General features: G+C 38.9%; 1 protein-coding gene across 1 annotated transcript in view; it reads left to right on the top strand.

The window, feature by feature from the left end:
* ENPP1 (ectonucleotide pyrophosphatase/phosphodiesterase 1) overlaps nucleotides 1-22,839 on the top strand; it is a 59,202-nt gene that overhangs the window by 8,937 nt on the left and 27,426 nt on the right. Inside the window, exons 2-8 of the mRNA XM_063329587.1 lie at nucleotides 7,371-7,443; nucleotides 9,124-9,240; nucleotides 11,558-11,683; nucleotides 11,862-11,922; nucleotides 16,891-16,988; nucleotides 21,205-21,284; nucleotides 22,497-22,616. Of these exons, the coding sequence (XP_063185657.1) occupies nucleotides 7,371-7,443; nucleotides 9,124-9,240; nucleotides 11,558-11,683; nucleotides 11,862-11,922; nucleotides 16,891-16,988; nucleotides 21,205-21,284; nucleotides 22,497-22,616 (675 nt within the window). The remainder of the gene's footprint in view (nucleotides 1-7,370; nucleotides 7,444-9,123; nucleotides 9,241-11,557; nucleotides 11,684-11,861; nucleotides 11,923-16,890; nucleotides 16,989-21,204; nucleotides 21,285-22,496; nucleotides 22,617-22,839) is intronic.

Genomic DNA, 22,839 nt, shown 5'->3' with positions numbered 1-22,839 from the left:
AAGTTTCCTTTAAGCATACTTGTAAGACAGCAGTGAATTTTATTGTAAACAGGATTTGGTGGAGGGCAAAGGAAAGTAGTGTAAGTGAAGAATTTTGGCAAATAGGCTATTGTTTAACTGTTGAACACTGCGTAAGTTAGCTAAGGAGAAAAGGGAAGTAATGAGAAAAGATGAAATATTTGCATTTCTGAAGAAACTCAAGTCAGCATGAACCTTGTCCCAATTCTGCTGTGTAACGGCGTATAGGCAAATCAACCTATATAAATGCCTTCTAATATGTGGTAGTATTTGGGTACGAGTTTGTGTTACAGGTTTTTTGTGTGTGTGTTTGTTGTTCATAGAGTAACAAAAAGTATGATGTTGTTATAGCTACTTGCACAAAAGTCAATAGTCAAACCCAGCCATTTATCTTCCATTGTGCTGTTTATCTCTGGTATGATCAAGTGGGCCAGTTCTTGAGTCCTCTTCTGGCTGAAACACGTTTCCATGTTGTGAAGCATCAAAATCTGATAGTCTGCCTTTTGTTTTCTGAGAGGCTATATTCAAAGGGTGCAGAGGTAAATAATGGCCTCTCTGTCAGCCCTGGCCTTCGTTTTTGGAAAATGGCCAAAGGATTCAGGGCTAAAGTTGTGCCTGTGATCAATATCAGTGTGCTTAATAAAGACCCATGGTGAATAGCTTTGAAACCTTATTTGTCCCATTTTTTTCCTGTGCCACTTTGCGGTTCTGCAATTTTTGACACTCCTTATATTCTTACAATGTTTTACAGGATTTCTTCACTTGCTCTTTAAGGTTGCTGTGTTTTCCTGCTCAGTCTAATGTTGCTGTCATGGTGGTAGTAACAACATCTGCCATGGAAAAATGGAGGTGAATATAGGTTTACTGGATATATTCGGTGGTATTATCAGTACCCAGTAGAAGCAGCCCCCTTTTTACCCTGTTCTTGTTACAACTCTCATGACAGTACTATAAGTTGGAGCAGCTTTAGCTTTATTCTTGAAAAGGGATTTTTGGAATAGGAAGAGCATGAAGATGGCTCAAGGTCGTATTTTCTTCTCCAGTTTTGCTTTTATTCATGTGTCAAGTGCAGCTTGTTTGGATAACAGTTTTGGGTTTACATAATACTGGCAGTTTCTTCTCTTTCTATGTAACCATGCATCCATATATGGTTGCCACTAAAGCAGATGGCATGTGGTGGTCTTTGTTTGGTGTTCATAGTATGCTGTGCTGAACAAAAGAATTGTGTTTGGAAGTACAATATTTACTGTTTTCAGTCCTGTCTATCTTCAGGTTTTTACAAAAACCTATCTGCTCATTAAATAGCAGAGTCAGCTGCTATCTGTTTTGGGGGAATTTAACCAGAAGTTATTTCCTCTTCTCTTTGTCTAGCATATAGTTGCACTTTAGTTTCTCTCTAAATTCTCCCATGGTGTAAAATACATTGAAAACCAAAACAGTCAGTGGTAAAATGTGTGTGCTTTAATAATAGCTCATGTGTTAATGTCTTCCAGGAGAATATGCACCTATACAGTTGGACAAGCAACAAATAAAAAAAATAACTTAGATCCTAACTGACAGATGCTAACTGTATTTTATCTTTTTCTCTTTCTTGTTAAAAACCAGATGCTTGAATAGTTTTGGAAGGTATTTAGAAAGCTATAGTATGATAATGTCTTCTACTGGTAATTCCCTGCTGAATGAACAGTTATCACTCTTTGGTAAGCTCCATGAAGGCTTTTTGTAATATCTTGCTGTGGCTTGAGCTACCTTTAAAACATTCTTGTCCTTTGGATGACCTTAGGTTGCAAGAGTATGTAATAACAGTCTTGAGAACATTCAATAGAAACAGCAAGAATAGATCTTCTGTGTGCTGCTTTGAGAGGAAAACCAATAATCCCTATACATTTTTAGAATAAATCTTCTTTTTAGCTCTAAAAAGGCTTTGGATGTAAGCTCCAACTTTACCATCCACTGACTTCTGGATAATTCAGTCACCTTCAGTGTTTCAGGACAACCAGAACCTGAGAGCCTCAGTAGCTCTCCTCCTCCTCCTGGACTCTAGGTGTGGAATGTGGATCAACAGAAGCAAGTCTTTGAAGAACATAAAAATATTTACAAATGTGGAAAGAAGAGATGAGTGGTGCAAGAAGGAGGTGGTGCGCTTTTTCAGTGCTGATAACTTTTTTTTTGGTGATTTATTTAGCCGTGTAGCTGTGCTGCTGTGAGTGAAGTATCCACCTCTGTTCAGTTTAATAAACTTTATAAAGTATCCTCTGCTTTTGAAAAAAAACCTTAGCTGTTGAGGGGGGTTATCCCTGTTTAAAAATAACTTTACGTGCATGAGTAAGTGTTCCACTGCCCCTGACAAGCCTAGGTAAGGTTTTTTTTTTCTATGTATGGTATGCTTTTTGCATTTTTAACAATGCCTTTTTAAAGACAGAGGATGACTCTGTTCTTGCTTGAAATTCATTATTTATTACTATGTTCTTTACACTTTTGCAGATGAAATTCTTTCTCAATGGTATTTCAGTGTTAAGGTCCAGGTCATTAATCATCTATTCTAGGCGCACAAAACAGTAAAAACAAAGTATGCCCTTCAAGGATCCCAGTGGTTTTGGAAAATTCTGTGGGTTTTTGTAATATTGGCATTACAGACCCAGTCTAGACGTTATCCCTTCCTGGATAGGCATGACACAACGATGAGAGTCAATTATAGAGATTAGAATGGAAAACCACTCCTTTGCATTGTTTCTTTGTTAATTGCATGGTTGTTAATGGATGTGCCTTAAACCTTGGAGTGACAAGTTTTGTTGGACATGGAACACCAGGAATGAAGAAAGGAAGATGGAAAGGAACTGAGTACATGGTAGGCAAAGAGTAAGGAAGATCAACACAGAAAGAAACTTAATTCAGAATGATTATTCCCTAAGAGAAATATAAATTCATTCTTTGACAAAGGAAATGCAGAATAGAAGATTAGAGGGGGGGTAGGGGAGATGGAAAAAGCCAGGGAAGAGTGAAGAGAAAAGGACAGTAGCATTGGCTGTGTAAAGGAAGAGAAAAATACGCTAGGAAAGGTGACAGTAGCTAAGACTGGTGAGAAATTTCTTTGTATGCCACTAATACCTGTACAGCTGACCAGTCTCTTTGGGATCTAGTGTCTGTAGCCTGTGTGCTTGCTGGTTCTGTGGCCCTTCCACCAGCTCCCTGAAATCACTGATGAGAAATTCTCTTCAGATGCAGTTCTAGAGATGAGTGACGGAAATGATTCTTCTCTCTAACTATATTATCGCATTTCCATCTGCCCAGCTCAAAATAAGAGGCTTTTGAAATGTTTCTGGGATTGCAGTTTTCCAGACACTCAACCACCTATTCCCAACCACTATGATGTTTACAAAGCAAAGCTTTTATTGCTTCCTCCCACGTAAAGGAAGTAGTGATGGGACAGAGATTCATCCCTAGATGACAATGTTTTTTGATTCCAAAACAAACTTTCTAAAAAAATATATTTAAAACAAAAAAGGAACATTTTATTCTCTGCAGTTTTTACTATGTAGGTTTAAAAACTTTTCCCAGGTATTATATTAAAATCAAATCTGACGCTTTGTCCTACCAATCTCTCAAGTTACAGACCATAAAAAGTTCATGTGCTACTTTTATGTATAACAAGGCCAGGTTCTTTAATTTTATTTGCCTTCCTACTAAGTGTTGGGTTCCCCTATTCTTTCTTAATTGCGCCTTTTTCTCAATTCTTGCTTTCTCCTTTGAGAGGAAGAATATGGGGCAGAGAGAGAACAGGTCGGATTTTCTCCTTTTGTGTAAAAGACAAACTAAACCTTGAAGGTGGGCGTTAAGTTGACAGTGTGGTAGTAGATAAGAGATCTGAGTGGTGCTTGCAGCAGGATGCTGCAGGGTTCTAATAGGTTCTTGACAGTAAACCTTAAACTACATGTGCAGCTACTTGTCTTTATATAGATTAAAAAAATATATAATCTTTACACAGCAGGCTGCAGCGTCCCAAACCTGAGCTACCTGTACGTAAAATAGTTCAGGTAATATTAATAACCTACCTGCTGCAGTGAGGTCCCATATAGCAAGAAGCAAAGTAAATTAGCCCACATTTGGGCTGCAACAGTGAGATGACTTTCTGTACCTGGGCAATCTTTAAAGCTAGCTTGAATATTCCTCATCATCTGCAGAGCTGATGATCTCGGAGCCTTTCCACCAACAATAGGTCAACTACTAGTGTAACACCTCTTGCCGTGTCTAGTCAGGACTACTGCTGCTGTTGGCCAGTACTAGTTGCTCCACTTTGTTCCAGCTGAACATTTGTGCTATTTGCATGGATAATATCCACATGACTGAAATCACTCAGGCTCAAGATAAAGCTTTGATTCAAAGCCCTAAACATTAAGCTGCAATTACATGGTATAGTCCACTAGATTAGACTTGGCTGTCCCAGAACACTGTCAAATGCTTTACCTCTAAGCTTACTGTTTTTGTGAAGCTTCTTTATTAAGCATTGAAGGGGAAAGAAAGGCAGGGTGGGGGGGAAAGGCAGAGAAGCTTTAGTATCTCGCAGTAAAACATTTTTAAGACTAAAATTTGAGCTAGTGGGAATAATGTTAAGAAAGCAAAGGCTTGAATGTAATGACTCAATAGAAGTTCCCAGATCTTCATTTGTTCTAGGTGGACATAGTGTGCCAGGTAAGGACCTGGACCATAGTTTCCCTTGTGTGTATATATATGAAATTTGAAAGCAGAACTGATTTGTAGTAGAGACACAGAGAGCATTTGTAGTATGCTGTGGTTTGTGACGCTATGAGGTTTCCAGAGTATTGCTTGCAGGAAAGGCAAGTTGCACTATTGCATCAAGCAGCATTACCATTTTGTAGTATTTCCTACTGAAAAGAACATTCATATGCCTCAGTGAACATAATCCCTTCGTGTTTTTGCTTGTTGGAATTAATTATGTTCATGGAAGTGTAAAACTGAAAATCTGGAATACAGTACAAAACTGATTTTTTTTTTTTTGTAACATTTGGGGCCAAAATCTCAGGAATTATTTGTGAGGATTTACCAATTTTAGTTGTGAAATATTATAATGCTAACACTTTGGAGTGTGTTTTATTTAAATTTTATTTTTACATTAATTTGGTGTTATGATTAAATTCCTGGTTTTTAAACACGCATTACCTACACTGATGTGCCATAAGGGAATATTAATAGTCCATTTAGTGGCACTGCAATGTGTTTTCATTATAAGGATGACTCAGTTGGCATAAGTCCCATGGGTCATGTAGCTGTGTGAAGATATGGGAATAACGATCTTGCAGATAGAGTATGTGTGGGTTTTGTTAATTTTAAAGTGTGTTTGTGGTTACATGTCAGAGGATGTTCTACTCTTTTGTCTTAGTAGCAGGGCCTGGTGGGAGTAGAGGAACAAAGTATTGTCACCCTGAAATAAAATGTTCTCAAGTTGGCTTTTTAAAAACAAATGAATCAATTTGTAATTTCCAAATAATAATATAGAAGTTAAAAGGATAATAACAGGTTTTGCTCTCTCCACTAATTTTCCTGGGCTTTGACATTGTGCATCTGAAATGCTGTGCATGTGCCCTTATCTAGTTCGTATTTCATATGGAAGATTTCAAATGTCCAGAAAAATTATATGGAAGGTAATACTGTTGATACTGCACATGTTGGTATGCGGCTTAAAAAAAAAAAAAAAGGCAAGTACAGAGCTCTGCAGTTGGTTTTCATTCTTGACAGTTGGGTTAATGGAGACTTGCAACTTTCTATCAGTTATAGTGTATCTGGGTGCATTGATAATGCCAGATTCTTTTTCCTCATTCCTCTATATCTTCCTTCTTTCCCTATCAATTCAAAGATAGATTTGAACTCAAAGTACTTATTTTTCTGCTAGGCATTGCATTGAATATTCTAAGATTACAAACTTGCCTGGTTTGGAATTCTAGGCCAAAGTTTCATCAGGTCCAGTTTTAACTCCCTTTTTTATGATTGCTACATATGTAATATTTTTTGGTATTGATGAATATGGTTTGTGATAACTTGCACTGCAAAAATCCAGATAATATCTGAATTTCAATGCTAGACATTCCAGAAATTGCTTTCTTACTGTCTTTACTGCTTAGTGAAAAAAAAATTGTATAGTGAACTGTATATTTTAAAACAAAACAAACAGGTTTTATTTACTCAAGTGTTTGCAGTCTTTAAAAAAAGTAAGCTTGAGAAATAATTAGATGCATTTTAAAATGGGATTGACTTTTGCCACATCACAACACGATTCAGGCATCATAGTCAAAAGACTGACTCAGGAGCTTTTGCTGATGGTGGAAGAGGGAAACAGGGAGAGACTTCGTGTAGTCATATATGTAACATTATTGAAGTATGGCTTGAAAGCAATGTTTCCTCAGAAAACAATGACCAGCAAGGTGACATGCATTCTTTCTTACCCATACATCTCCAAATGCTTCTGAATAAGAAAGTCTGTGTGATTACAGTGCCTTCTCTTCTAGGACTTTAGGCAAACTACCTTGTTATACTCTGCACTTGAATAGAATAGCCATCATAAGCTCATTGTTGGCATTCCTGGACTCTTTACTGTATATGCATTGATAATATAAACACTTTTCCTAAAGAGTTTATGGACCAAGTCCGATTACTCAATGAGGTTAAAGGGAATCTTTCCCTGTATTTGAGTTGGCATTAGATCTTGCCCTAAAATGCTGGACGAGGACAATATGGTGCTTGGTTGGTAACTTGAATGCATTTGGAATCCAAAATAAACATGGCCATAGCTTCTGGTCAGTGTAAGACACTGTGGTCAGTTTAATGTGACATCCCACAGTTGCTTACCATGGTATGGACCAACATCTAGTATGAACTGGGTGCTAGGAAGTGGGAAAAGATTTTCCTGCCTAAGAAAATTATAGGTATCACTTAAGGGCCATGCCGTCTGTTTTCAATGGTGAAACTTCACTTTAGAACAACCTAGGAGGAAGAAAGAAGTGGAGCAAAGAAAGTTTTCTATAAAATCGTGTAACCATAAGCATCTTAATTTTTTGTTTGTGAGAAAGAAATATGTCACCATGACTACATTAAATAACTTGGTAAGAAATGAAATACATAGACTCAGTCTTGAGAATATTCATGTTCATGCACCAGTAACTAATTGCAAACAGCGTAACTACTTGTGTGAGTGAAAACTGCTTGTGAAAGCAGTAAAATAAGCTGCCTAATCAATTTATCAATTTCGTACGATTGTATAGTATTACAGAGAAAATGAGAGCTTTCAGAACCATTCAGCGGTCATTTAAGATAACTTTCTTTTCCTTCCTGCCCCACAGGTACTCTGTGTCTGCATGTTAACAACAATCCTAGGATGTATATTTGGCCTGAAGCCTAGCTGTTCAAAAGATGGTAACTGATATGCCTTTTATTTAATAATGTTTCTAAGAAATTCCCTTCCTTTTTTTTGTGTGTAAATTAATGTTGATATTATCAGCATGCCACCCTTTCTTGCTGCAGGAAGTGGATTGGATGCATTGCTTGAAGCAGTTTCAGTTAGAGGGGAATGAAAATACCAGGAAATAAATCTCAGGTGTACTCAGTACTTGTGTGTACTCACTTGAGAGGTAAACTGATCCTGGTACTCCGTGTCTGGTCTGGCAGCTTCCGTGTATCCCAACCATCACTGTGGTGATGTCACATGGCTGGCTTGACTCAGTTCACTATAAAAAAAAAAAAAAACCCAACAATTTCTATTTCATGCTGTCCTGGAACATTTGTTTTTCATCTTTTCCAGTCAATTATGGGGGGAGAAAAAAAAGTTATTTTCTTACTGGTTAGAATTGTAGTCTGAAAATATTCCTTGTGGAATTCCTCTGGCTGTTTTCTGTCCTGAAAAATATGTGGTTTTTTGAGTCGTGAAGTTTCTTCAGGTAGAATGTTATGAAAGATATTTTAAGAAATCAAACTTCACTTTGGGAACAACTATCTAGAATAATTTCAGAGTTGACCTGTTTAACAAACAGTCCTTTTTTATGTTTTTAACTAAAATTCAGACTATTAATTTCCCACTAGAATCTGTCTAGGTTTTTTCTCATTTTATTACAGCTTTGCAGTATTGGCTCATTATTATCTCATTTTCCTAATATCACACACCTCAAGATTCTTGAGGAGCCAAACGCTGAAGAATTTAGCTCACTCTCTTCTGGTGATTGCACAGGATGAAACAGACTGACCAACTACTTAAGTGTTGTTAACGCTTCGCATCACTGGTTTCTGTTTTTTTTTGTCCCAGGCAACACCAGTCTAGTGGAAGAATGCTATGCCTTTTTTTTGGTTGTGGGTTTTTTGTGGGTTTTTATGTTAAAACTGAACAAAAATTAGTGCAGTGAGCAGTAAACTTAAGTTTGTATCTCCTGCGTCTGGTTTGGTACAGCCCTTCCTGTGTCTTGAGACGGTATGTTAACCATGGTACAGCAGGATGTGGAACTGGGGCTTCTTCAGGTCCTCTGACTTGTATGAAGACAGTCTTTCAAACAGGGCAGGAGCATGGGAAAGTTGCAAGCATAGGCGAAGCAGCCTAAATTCTAGTTAATGTTTAATTGTTTATAGAGAGTGGGACATTGTCAGATGTGAAAATGCAGATCAGCATTCTCTGCAAAAGCATTTCACTGTTTAGGGCACCCTTATTGAAAACCTACGTTCAGATTTCCTCCGACGGAGATCTTCCGTATTCTGAATGACTGCACTTATATCTTCTGGAGGTACAGGAAGGCAGGGACAATCGCAACTAGAATTATAGTCTCTTGTTTCACTTATTTCTGCCAATAATGAAACACCATGTTCCTGCTAAAACAGAACAGGACCCTTTGTTCAATATGATGAAAAAAATATTTTTATTTAATGAGAGAAAATAAACTTTTAGTTGGATCAAGACTTTCATTTTCCCTTGGCTGCTGCTGTTTTTGCAGGCATCCTGTAAGTTGTGGAATGACCAGCTGTATCATTCCACACGCTGACCTTATTAATTTCTTTTGCATGTTGACTGGTTTGGGCTCAGTCACTAATATCTAACACTATCCAATATTACAGTGAAAACCTGCAAAGGTCGTTGCTTTGAAAGGACCTTTGGAAGCTGCCGTTGTGATAGAGATTGTGTCAAGCTTGGGAACTGCTGCTTAGATTACCAGGAAACCTGTATACAACCAGGTAAGGATGGAAAAAAGCTGTGGGGGCAAACTCTCTCCTGTTGTGTGAAGTGGGACAGCTCGGCGAATGAGTACTCCTGTGGCCAGGTGGCCGTAACCCCTGACTCCTTCCAGATGGGCTGTGAGTTCAGAGGGGGGCTGCTGAACAGCAGGGTGGTTCTCATGCCAGCGGTCTCCCCCCTCTTTGTAGTCCTTCCATTGCAGCCATGGGTGGAGTTGCAATGGTGGTGATGGCCGTACTGGGGACTCCAGCAGAAGCATCAGGGCTCTGGTGCAGCTGTTGTTGTACACAAACAAAGCTTGTGTTTCACCCAGCTGGACTATGTAGGAGCTGACACAACCAGTAGGCTGGCTTTCCCGCAGCTCCTGTGGGGAGAAAGGCTGCAAGGGACCGTGCTGCTGCCCTCCCCCTCAGAAAGAGGAGGAACAACGGCATCTCGAGGTCTCAGCCAGCCTTCTGTTCTCTGTCCGGGGGCGAGAGAATAGTGACCTGCATTGTCCCTCGTGTCAGGGGCAGCTATGTTCTCAAGCATGCCAAGAATAGGAGTGCATTCTGCTTATTGTATCTTTCTGTCATCGCCTGCATGAAAAAGGGGAAGGACAGAGCAGCTCTGTGAAAGCTGCCGTCTCTCCTTACCCAGCTACTCAGGACTTCTGCCTTGTTATCCTCAGCTTGACTGTGAAGCAAGGGTCATGTGCTGGCCTTTGGGACAAGGCAGGGTGACAAAACAGATTGCACTGGTGGAGAATGATTGCGAAATGAGGAGCAATTTTCATGATTTGCCAGAAAGCAAAGGTCAGATAGGCAAAGGTGTGAAAAGTACCATGGAGAAATTTTACAGGGAAAGATGTTAGTGCGGGTAATAACACTAAAGACAGAACTTGACTGTTTTCTCTAACTTAGTTTTGCCTTAATGCTTCATATGCAGCATTCTTTTCAAGTAACTATTTTTATTCCCACTCCTCTTTGTGTGTATTTGTAAAATTTATCAACATAGTATAGCCCTGAAATTAAATATTCCAATGTTGACTTTTAAAACCAAATGATTAAACTGAGCTCAGAGCCCTGCTGCAACTGACTGTTACTGAAAGGTCCTCTAAATTGCACAAAGCTTTTTGCTTATAGAATAGTTGCATGGGATTTATGCTCCACTTTGTTTCATTACACCACTCTCCCTCAGTTTAAAGAATTCCTTAAAAACAGACTGGAGAGTCTGTTTCAGCACTAAGAATGGGAATTCATTGCTTGGTCTTGTTTTTTGAAATTAATTAGTCTTAACATCGGTGGGGAATCAAATTCTAATTTTCAAATAGTATCATGTAACTAGAGCCATAATAGATTCCTCTGTCTCTCACAGCAGTGAGTAGATCTACTAAGTTCAGTATTCCTGAAAGTGAGATTAACCTCCTGAGAATGCTTTCAGGGATTTCTAATTGCAAGTCATGTATGAAGATCACTGCTCGTCCTCTACTCAAACATTTAGATTTGCTTTCGTGTCTCTTAAGACCTTCACTTAAGTGTTCACTCAGTTGGTAAATTCATTCATGTTTATCCTCATTGACTGCAAAGGATCTACTTGTGTTTACCACTGATAACAAAATGATCATCTTCAAATGGTACAATGTATTGGAATATTCTGTTCAGAAAAATCAATATGATTCAGGGCGGGGGGGGGAATCTCTACCAAAACCAGCAATGAAGCTGAATTCAGTAGGTCTTCCTCTTCCTGCGAGCTTATGTATGCAGTCTTAAAGAGTGGCAGAGTGATGCCTGTGCCTAAGAGGTGCTGAAAGAAGCTGGAGTGCTTGACGGCAACTGGTAAAATCCATTGTGACTTCAGTGCAAGTCAGGATAAGTTGCTGCTGCTCAGTGTTTTCTAGGCATTCCAAATTCAGACTTAAGTTTGGTTTGTTTCTGGGGGAGTTGTTTGGGAGCTCCTTTATAGTATGCATTTACCAGATTAAACTCGCATAAACTACCATATTTAAGGAGGCCTGTAAAAAAGGTTCTTTCTGATCTGTGCTATTTATAACCATATGCTGCAGAATTGTATTCGGATGGCTATGCACTTAGATTATTTAGCCATGGGTGTTTCTATTTTCCAAAGTGCCAAAGCTTGCAATATTATGCATGTATGAGATATCAGCGTGTACACATTTGAGACACAACTTGACACTCAGTTTATTAAAGTTGCACTTAACACTGGGATGTCCCTGCTCATTGCAGGGGGGGTTGGACTAGATGACTGTTAAAGGCCCCTTCCAACCCAAACTATTCTATGATTAATCATTGTCCTTCTCTCTCATCTGTTTTTTAGCCCACATATGGACCTGCAATAAATTCAGGTGTGGAGAGAAAAGGCGACCAGAATATCATTGTTCCTGTTCAGATGATTGTGTGGAAAACAAAGATTGCTGTGTCAATTATCATGCTGTTTGTAAAGGTAAATATCCTCAACAAGTTCCTACAGTCTCTCATATATGTACATATATTTGTATGAAAGGAGAAAGGACATAATATAACTTTAAAAGCATCTAGTAAAATGAAAAAAAAAAAACCCCTTGCATTTATCGATCAGAATGTTCTGTCTTAAAAAATAAATTGCACTCATTTGTTTTAAGGAGAGGCAAGCTGGGTTGAAGAAGAATGTGAGGACATTACTGAACCTCAGTGTCCGAAAGGGTGAGGATATTGCATATTTGCATAGCTCTGCTCTTTGCTTACGTTTCATTATTGAGATTATTTTCCCTACCGCGCCTTCCTGGGACCTGCTTGCCTTTCTTATCCACAGTAAGGGCAGCTGCCAGACAGAGGAGGACACCTCTTCAGCCAGCATTTGGTAGTGCTTACTAACAGATCAGGTTGCTCTGTCCCAGCAGCGCTGCTGTACCCCACCACTTGCTTGACTTGCAAGACATGCCTATTCCCGAACCCCGCTGTCTCCCACAGACGTGTGTGCTCTGGGCAGCTCTGCCTTGTGCCCACCTCATTATTGTCACATGTGCTCCAATGCTCGCTGTATCAAATATTTTGGGACCCATCCAGCAATCTCAGGCTCCAAAAACTGCCTCCATGCCTGGTCATTTCTAAAGACCTTTCCACTTCCTTGCCTGTTCCTGCCCTAGAGCTGCAAAATGTGGGCAGATCACTGTCCCAGTCTCACCAGCAATGGGACAGCATTATTTGCAAGCTGTCTGAACTACTTTCTTTAAAAGGTGTAAAAGGCCATGGGATCCTTGTATTCTCTGGCTCAGCTCCACACTGGGTCCGCTCCTGCAAGTTATGTATGCACTGTGTGGGGAATGACTCATGTAATTCATGGCATCAGCACTCAGGCTCAAATAGTCCAGCAAAGCTCCCAGCCAGGAAAAAAGCCTGCATTTCTTGTACTGCTTTTGCTGTGGGATCTTCAAATCAACTTTAAAGCTAAGGTTGAATGCAAACTGTGATTGCATGTATAAGTTATTTGTAGAAGTGACTTAAAGATTCTTGACTGAAAAGTATTCCACTGGAAAAGAGTTTGTAGATATGTTGTGGGGATGAGTTGAATTCAATTATGTCCTTGTTTGAAAAGTGTCAGCGAAATCAAAGCTATTTTCATTTTGATGATTTTGAAATTATAGTGTGCTGGGGATATTTCTAGTAAAGTAAAAACATTTCATTTTGTTCTTATGTCATTACTTTTTTTTTTTGACTTAAGATATTTAAATCATGCTATATTTATTCATTGGAGTTATAATACTGTCAAATGAAATACGTTTCCTTTTGGAATATTTTTATACCAAACGAGCACTTTTCATTCAGATTCAGAGCAGTAACAAATGCTGACCCTTCAGAACCTTCATCGAGACAGAAACTGGAGCTTCTGTCCAGCTTGGAGTCCAAGTCCCCAGTGAGCCCCCACATAGGAGGGTGGTAGCCAGGCGGTTCTGGAAGCTTTTGTCATTAACTCCTGTTCTGAGGTCAGGAACCATTCAGGACCATGTGCTGGGAACTGACTCTAGGATGCTGGTTTCCCTAATGCAAGATTAGGAAGCGTTACCCACAAGGGGTGGATAAACAAGCAAGAGCTTTGTGCAGATCCACCGTCAAAGTTAATGGCATAAATACCATAGGGCAACTCCTGTCGGTTAACTTGTTTTTAGGGTTTTTTGTTTGTTATTTCTGTTCAGCGTATGAAAGGGATACGTGGTTACTCTACTAAAATTGTTTTAATCCTGGCAAAACCAGAAATGTTGCAATAAAACCCAGCCCAGGAAAGGGTGATGTGTGGTCAAAGTTGAATCAAACAGTGTTGACTGTAGGCTCATCTCGGACTATTAGCACACAAACCTCTCCCAAAACAAACAACTCTGTAAACAATCCGCTTCTTTCTATGGGATAGGCAGGAGTGCAGGTGACTTTAGCTCAGTGCTCATTTTGAGGCCTCGGGATATCAATTCTGATTCTGTGCATATTAATACAGCATGTTTTGTGGGTTCAAATGGCTGGTTTTATTCTGGTTTGGTTTTAGTCAGGTTTATTCTTGTGGTGCAGAATAGACAAAAGACCATGCAGTGTTCAATGAGGTGCTTAATCTAAGAAATCCCACTGATATCAATGAGACTGAACAAATGCTTAAAATTAACTACACACCTAAGTCTTTCCAAGACTGTGTTCTTTGTTATTTAATAGGGTTATAAAGTTAAGGGGCTATAAGATTTCAGGAGCGATCTAGTTCTTTCCCCTGTTCTAGGAGTGAAATAATACTCTGAGAATTCAAACCCACTGAAGCTAACCTACTCATAACCTAGTGCTTAGCTAGATGGTCTTTCTGATGTCTTGGTATCTTTTGTTGTACTTTAAGCCTATTACTATTTGTTCTGTCTTCATTGAGGTGGAAGAGCAGCTGATTGCTTTCCTCTTTGTAGATCTCTCCTGTCTATTTGAGGACTGCTATTATGCTTACTGTTGAGGTTTTACGTACCTTTATCAGAAAAGAAAGCTTTAACTTCTATGCTTGGTGGCTGTATATAGGCAGTAGTGTCTGTACGTGGGGGGACAGAAAGTTTTCTGTGCAGTATGTTTAGATTTTTCAAGGGGACTTTCTTGTCTTTTTTCCTTTTGTTTCTTCTTTTATTTTTTTCTTTAATTGTGGTCTAACTTGCCTGTGGTGAGGCAGGTCAGCTTGGCAGTGTGGTCCTCAGTGCTGGACTCTAGACCATCCAGACTGGTGAACCTGCTAGACCACAGCAAGCCTGTGTTGTCTGCCCTATGTTTCCATAGAAGCCAGTTTATAGGAGGAGGTAATTACCACTGCATTTCCTTCAGTTTGGAGTCAGGATGTGACTGTGGCATATGTATTTATCCAAGAGCTGTGAAACACCCTTGTCATATTGTTTGGCCACAGCCAGCGTGAATCACTGGCAGGGCCAAAACTTGAGCGTCCTAGGCTTGCTTGCTCATTGGTAGCACACTTTTGAAGTAGCAAGTGTAACCTTGGCTACCCACAGGAAGAAGTTATGGAAATCGCTGATATATCTCAGAACTGAGCTCAGGTCAGTTTGTCTGGGGATTTCACTGGAGCTGTTCCAGAGAGAGTGCAGTTTAACATGGTCTGTCTTGCTTTGCTTCCCTGAGGCCAGGGCATATCACTAACTATATGAGTTTCAGCATGTGTCGAGTATACGAGAAGCAAAATGGTCAGTCTCCCTAGTTGTGGCAATGGTCTATTTTGCCAAGTTTAATTTTACATGTGTGAGGGGGTCAGTAGCTGGATTTGCAGACAACCAAAACATGTACTTAACAGTTGGTTTACTTCTAAATGCCAAACCAGAAACAGTTGCGTAAAGTCCCTTTCTAAGGAGTTTTTTTAGATTTGGGTTATTTTTTTTTTCAAAGTTATTCTTGTTGGTAAGTAATATTGAACAGTCTTTGCCTCAAAGTGTATATTTTGTTGCAGGAAACTTTGCAGTGAAGGTTTTTAGACCTCTGTATTGGGGGAGGTGGGGGTGGGGATAAGGTATTTGCAAAAGTTGTAGAGATCAGAATATGTGGTGCAAAAAACCACTTGTACTATAGGCAAAGGCAGTACATGAAGTTTCCCTACTCCGTTTTGCCAAAGGACTTTAGTCATCATCTGAAGATCATTCATTTCCCATTTCCAACTAGCTGACTTCGCTAAGATTTTCAAAAGATGGTATTAAATACACCATATAAATAAAAAACAGGCTATAAAGACACATCTTACAAATACATCTTAATGGCTTATTCTGTCTGGGATGTAGGATAGGCTATGTAATGGTTCTGACTAATGAAATCCTTTTGGCTGAACTGTTGTCCAAATTGTTGATTAAAGTTTTCTTAGGATAGACATGTTTTGGTTGCCTGACTAATCTTCGGTTTAATATAGTCACATTTGTTTGACTGAAATAAGGCTTATAAATGTTTCACTTGTAAATGACTGTTTGGATTTTTTTTGTGGTGTACCTCACTAAAGAAATTGTCAACACTTTGCAAATAATATTTGTCTTCTATCCTCACTGTTTTATTTTGGGAAACTGAAGTGCAACAAAGTTTTTTTTTTTTTTAAAAATCCATTTTACGATTTGTAAACATAAAAAGGAAAATTGATCTTGCAATTGACATGTAAAATATATTCAGTTCTTTTATGTGAATCTGTTTTCAGTGGTTGTTGCTGCATTGCAGTGACTTTTTTGTAGTCTCACATGTCCTCATTTCTATAGGTCAAACATAAGATAATTTTTCTTCAAGGTTACTGATCAGTATTCTCATCTGTGATGCAATGTTTTAAGTATTTACAGTTGGAGAGAAATTGTTTGAACAGGGCTGAAGCTGGGAACAAGTCAAGACTGGAAAACATAAGTCCTGTGGAGACTGGAAGGGGAGAATTTATTTTTGCTAGTTCCAATGAAATCAGTTCCTGAACTTATCTGTCAAGCTTCAGGCAGAAATGCTGTTACAGCGTTCCAGTTACAGGGCCACATTTTTCAGTTTGGAGACTGACACTACTTCTGGTACAGGAACCAAGTTCTCCTTAGTTAAATAATCTTTGCAAGATGGAAGGAAAAATGTGTGTTATGGTTGCTGACTTAACATATCCTGTAGATTAGACTTTCTTACAGTTTTGTGTATAGTATATGTAAAAAGATAAATTCCTTTTTTTTTTTCAGCTAGATTAGAGTTGTTCAGGAGCAAAATTAATAAAGGAAAGCCATGGCTTCACCCTGCCTTTTCTCTTTCCCTGCTTTTGCCTCAGGGTTGGAGGGGCTGAGTGCTGCTCCAGTGGGACTGATTTCAAGATAAGGAGTCCCAAACACACCAGACAGATTACATGAGCATCTTGGCTTGTTCTTTATTTCATGGGTGTTTGAAATCAGGCCTTGTCATGGTTTCCCTGTGCATGCCCTACTGCAATCCTCAGCCTCTTTGGCCTGCTAAGCCAGCCTGGGAGCAGAGGGACGGGACGGCTGCTCTGCTCACCACCCCACCAGTCTGCGAACCTTTCTGCTTAGGGACACTTACTTCCCTGGCCTGGTTTATGGTCCCATCATGAACACCCCCACCATTTGTGGGAAACTGCCTGAAATAAGTGATAGGAAAGTATTTCTTAGTGTCTGTCTTTTAATGCTTCGATTTCTGTTTGTTCAGATTTACCAAATCTCCAGTGTTACTATTTTCATTGGACGGCTTCAGAGCAGAATATTTGCAGACTTGGGGTGAACTTCTGCCTGTTATTAGCAAATTACGTGAGTAGTTTCTTTCTCTAAGTAATATCATGATGTCTTACTTGAAAAATTCATAGATGCAGCTATGCTTACTCCTTAAAATCCTCACTCTTCTTTGGTGGAAGTTTTAAGTTGTTGCCCAAAGCAACTGTGCATAGACAGCCTGAGGGGTGGGAGGGTGGAAGGGCAAAGAGAGGGAGGGTGTGAGGAAAGACCCCTTTGGATTTTTAGTGAAAACTCAAACTATTAAGTAGCCCTTGCTATATTTAGGAGGTGGATGTTTTTTGCGGTGAGCTTTCTTTATTTCTTTATTTCTTCAAAATAGAAGTAGACCTGCTTTTTACTTTACATTGCATATGGTCTCATATTTAGGTGGAATGGCTTTGGAAAATGGGATGCAAGGTAGAAAGCATTTGATTATATTTTAAAAATAAGAAGATAGAGAAGGAAGAGATTAGGAACAGATGATAGAGAAGGATTGGTAGAAATGTGCTGAATCTGAGAAAACTTTAATTTCACAAACATTTTCAGAAGAAAGGAGACCCTCATAAGTACGTATTTCTTTCCCTAGCTTTTGTAGTGTCTGTCTTAATTTTGTAGTGTCTAAGTAACTCTAGTTGCTTTTCCTGTCTCTATTTTGGCTGTGGTCTGTAAAGAACTGATGGCATTTCATGTCTGAAAAATATGCCAATCTTCTTGTCATTCATAAATTACTACCTGGGGTAACTGGTTTCAGTTGACTAAAAATAAATCAGTAAAAATACTTGCTTTTTTGTGCAGTGGTTGTCACAACTTGATCTGTTCCAGAGGATAACAATTCACAGATGTATTTGAGGTTTTAGGTTTATTTTTTCATTTTGTTCAATGTTAGAATAAAACAAGGCATTTGAAACAATTTCATTAGATGAAGTTATAAAAAATCAACTGAAGAAACTTCTTGAGCATTTTAAGGAGAGGCTGGCTATTATAAATGGTTGTAACTCTGCTGACATAAAAGATATCAGTGCCACAAACCATCTGTAGGACTTCCAGGCTACGACATCCAACTTCCACGTGTAAAGTTTCTTCATTCTTTGGTCTGGATAGGCTACAGTGCAACTTCTTTTGTTTACTTATATAATAAACTTGTATTTCTCTTTCCACTGAACCCATGATAAATTCTGACCGCTAAGGAATACAAGTATCTTAATATCTTCATCAAAGTCACTTCACTTCTCCAGAACCATGGAGTTCTTGATGCTCTAAACTTAGATTTTTAAAGGATTCTAAAACCAGAAAGTCTAATTATACATGTTTTAGACACAATAAAATAAGGAACAGTCTAGGGGTAAAATATTATTTCTGCATTATGTCTACAGTTCTACATTACTCTGGAGAATTTTTTTTTTGTAATCTGATAGAAAACTTTTGCAATACAACATAGAATCATCTAGACTGGAAGGGACCTTTAAGATCATCAAGTCCAACCATTAACCTAGTACTGCTAAAACCATCACTAAACCATGTCGCTAAGCACCATGTCTACCTGTCTTTTAAATACCTCCAGGGATGACGATTCCACCACTTCCCTAGGCAGCCTGTTCCAATGTTTGATAGCACTTTTTCCCTAATATCCATCCTGAACCTCCCCTGGTGGAACTTGAGGCCATTTCCTCCTGTCCTATCACTTCTTACTTAGGAGAAGAGACTGACGCCCACCTCGCTACACCCTCCTTTTGGGTAGTTGTAGAGAGCAATAAGGTCTCCCCTCAGCCTCCTTTTCTCCAGGCTAAACAACCCCAGCTCCCTGAGCCGATTCTCATAAAACTTGTGCTCTAGACCCCTCAACAGCTTTGTTGCCCTCAATTACATCTAAGAATGGTGAGAATCATCCATAACGTGTTTCTTCTCTGAAGCACTCCCATTACCAGTCTGGGTCGTGCACTAGACAAGACCCTGCAGTGAAAAAACATGCAGGTAGCATTGTGGGTGCACCAGCATCTACTCGGTTAACAGGAGAGCAGCAAGAGAAACCCTCTAGCATGTATTTAAGGATCGTCAGCTTTCTTGTTACAAAACCTTGCTTTCTAGGCTTTTTCTCCTCTCATAGTACAATGGTGGGTGAAAAGCCTCAGGTAAGGCAAATTTTCTTCAGTAAGAGAAAAATTGTCTCATGCATGAAAATTGATGTCACTAGGGTGTATATCGCATGACACTCTGAGAGCCTGTTTCTTCAAATCTCTGTGTGCTTTCATGTCCCACATGTCTAGGCACTGAAAATGGTGCCAGGAGTCATACTGTAAAGATAAACACTTCCATGAGTGTGTCAATACTGCTACAGTATTTTACTGTGCGGGAAAGGGTGATGAAATATGTTCCTCTGTAGTAGACAAGTAACAGTAGTGGATAAGTTACTTGATGATGGCTGAAAAATTGTATTGAATCCTTTTGAAGTTCATAGTTATCCATTTACAGGACTAGTAAGTGTTCAAAAAGGGACACAGTTTATGAATGACAGCATTTACAAAGCAGTGAACAGTTATTAGCATTAAGTAACTTATCAGACTTCCCAGTTCTTCATTAAATCAAAACTGTGCTAAATCCCTGGATTTTCCTCTTTAAAACACTTGATGGCAAGTACAGCATTCTATTAGATAAAAAAATATTCCCATTATCTAGTCCTGTTAATTCAGCTATGCCTACAATGAAATTCTGATATGTCCTTGGAGAAATCTGTTAGGGCAGATGCCTGTAAGCCAACATCATAATTTCACTTTTAGCAAGTTTTGTTCTCTGCTACCTGCTGAAAGGTGGGCAATTCATCATGGAGCTGAGGGTTTTCAATGAACCCCAGGCATTGCCGTAAGGTGTGTGTATGGGGTTCAGAGAAGGCATTTTCACATACTTCTATGCTGTGATATACATAATTTTTAAACAAATCCTCCTTTTGTCTTTAATTGTCTTTAACTAAGGCAACAAGCCAAAAAGAAAAAAGATAACTCTCATGGAAAGTCCCAGGAAAATCCCCTAGGATTATGGACAAAACAAAAGCTTTTGAGTGTATTTTTCACTTACTTTAAAAACAAAACAAAAAAACCTCAACACCCTCCCCCCCCCCCCCAAAAAAAAAAAAAAAGAAAAAAAGATTTCAGAAAATATCCTCAACAATAGATTTGGAAATGGTTGAAATGCATCAGGTGTGTTCCAGTAGCAAAAAGGGTACAAGTGATGATTTGTTACTACAGAACACAAATGTGGGAGAGAATGTCTATGTAACTTGAGAGGATTTATTTCTCCAGCTTGGCTTCTTTTTATCTCTGTTAGCTCAAATTGATTATTTCAACTGTGATCTAATCCAAAGCCCCAATCCAATGAGTTCAAAGTGCCTTGATGCAACACCTTTTCTGTTATCAAACCTTTCCTTTCTATTTTGTTTATACCCTATAAAATGACCTAATGGTGGCCTTTCTATAGGGTCATTGCTTTTTGCTCTTTAGCATCAGTTGAAATGGTTTTGGTTATCACATGGTATTCTTTAAGTTGTTAATAAAGTCTTTTTTCTTTTTTCCCCCCTCTTTCTGAAAATCAGGGCCCATACATTTGCCTGTGGAAATTTAAGCACCTAACATAAGTAAGGCTTGCTTAAGTTCTTTGGCCTGGCTAATGCTTCTTCATACTAGGAAATAGTGTGCACTAATCTCCTTAAAATCCTATGATTTTTATATCAAGATGAAGAAAAGTTTGCGATTCATCCCAGAATAAGAGCTTATTTTTAGCAACAAAACCCAAAACAACCACAAACAAAAAGGAGGCTGCAAAATAAATAGTGATTTGACAGGTGACTGTGAGAGCCAGGGCACTGCTGTGCCAGCAGCCGCTTCATCTCTGGGAGCACCCAGGGGCAAAGCATCTGGTCTCAAGCTGCAGACTTCACTTACGGCACACCAAGGCAACTTTGGAGAGTGTGATTTCTTTGATTACTCATTCTTATCTACTGTAGGTTTTGCTCATGTTACCATTGAAGTCAGTCATTGGGAATATACAAAACTTGTACTAATAGCCATTTAGTCAGCTTGTAAATGAATGTGGGAAGAAAAATGAGGTATTAACTCTAGAATTTTGAAGAATGAAAACTTTCTGGAAATATCTTTAGTCTTTCTCTTTTTTTTTTTTTCTAATAGTTATATGTCTTCATGAGAGAAACCTGCAAGGGTTTCTATTTCTGTAATTTTGCTGATTTCTCTCTTCTTCCCTCTAGAGAAATGTGGAACATACACTTCCAGTATGAGACCAGTGTATCCTTCAAAAACCTTTCCCAATCATTACTCCATTGTCACAGTAAGAATTCCTGTATATTGTATGTTTCCTTTACTGAAGAGACTGTTCATTATGAAGTTTTCTCCAAGGGAACAGTATATTTCTTTGAGGGATTATTAAAATAATAGGATTTCCCTTTAGAATATGAAAATGTATATATAATACTCTTTATCTAATTTAGATTAACAGTCACTATATAACACTGCAGCTAAGCAGTCAGATCAAGTCTGATTAAGTAATCCAATCCTTCTAAGACTAGCTGCAAGAATTCCCTTAAAGGTGGAAGGTCACATCACTTTACAACTTCTCATTTGTGTAAATATTTCACTAAATTGCAACTTGCTCGCTCTCTCTTGGAGAGAGAATACCTCCTGCGAATAGAAGGAAAAAGAATAATTTTTTCAAAATGCAGGGTGGAATCCAGCAGATCCTTTTTAGTTTCATCATGTCAGAACTAAAATTTAATCAAATACTTCTGAGGATTTGCACCTTATTTCTTATCTTCCCAGTTTGTCAGGCCTGTGTTTTGCTAAGTGAGGAATGGTATGTTTAATTTGTGTAATCTTCTCAAATATCCATCACCGAATACGCAACTAAGGGGCATTAATCATGCCCTGCCACCATGTGACAATGTCCCTAAATACAGTATAGAGCTTTGCCTCAGCTCCCTATTCCTGTGAAAAGTAGCGGGCCCTTATGTTTATCGGGGTCCTAATGGTGGTGGTGTTACATCCTGTTATGTAAAAAAGGAACTGTCTGCTTGAAGGCAGAGCACAAAGTCTGTTAAAACTACTTAGCAGCTGGTGCCTCTGAGCACTTCTTTCACTGGTTAGGTAATGGTTATCCCTGCCTAGAGCTTTCACCTACTGGTAGGCAATTCTCCTTTGAAATCCCTGGTTTTGGGATGTGATGGAGGTCCACCATAGGTAATTGCTTGCTCATTGGTACTAAAGATACACCACGTGTGAACTGAGATGGTGTCTTCCGGTTTGATCCCAGAGCAAGTTGCTTGCCTATATTTTTCAATCTCATTAAGAAGCAATTAAGAATTGGAAGGTAGAGCTTGCTAGCAATGGTAGGTGATGCTGTTAGATTTGTGTCTTGAGGTATTGGTGAAGTAAAAGTCTCATATAGATTATGCACTGGACGTATTTGTTTAACAGACACCTGTTTGTGTAGCTGTAAGGCTCTTTTTCTCTGTAGGATTGCAACAAGCTATACTCTCAATTACAGGGGCTGTATCCTGAATCTCATGGTATAATTGATAACAAGATGTATGACCCCAAAAGAAATGCATCCTTCACCCTTAAAAGCAAAGAGAAGTTTAATCCGCAGTGGTACCAAGGACAGCCTGTAAGTATTAATACACTGCTGAGAATGTACATCAGCCTGTTGTTGTGTTACTTAATATCGCTTGGATGCATAGTGATGTTGAAAGAGTACAGAGGGTACTTCTGAGTCAGCCAAGAAGCATTACTCAGCGTGATTAGGAACTGCCATACAAGACCTGCAAAATGACAAATGAAACAAAGTTTAACAGATGTTGCTGAACTTACATGGAACTTTCTCTAAGGAG

This window comes from Chroicocephalus ridibundus, chromosome 3, assembly GCF_963924245.1.
Source record: "Chroicocephalus ridibundus chromosome 3, bChrRid1.1, whole genome shotgun sequence".
NCBI lineage: Eukaryota > Metazoa > Chordata > Aves > Charadriiformes > Laridae > Chroicocephalus > Chroicocephalus ridibundus.
The sequence above is the reverse complement of the archived record's forward strand: the minus strand, read 5'-3'. Positions and strand labels throughout refer to the sequence as shown.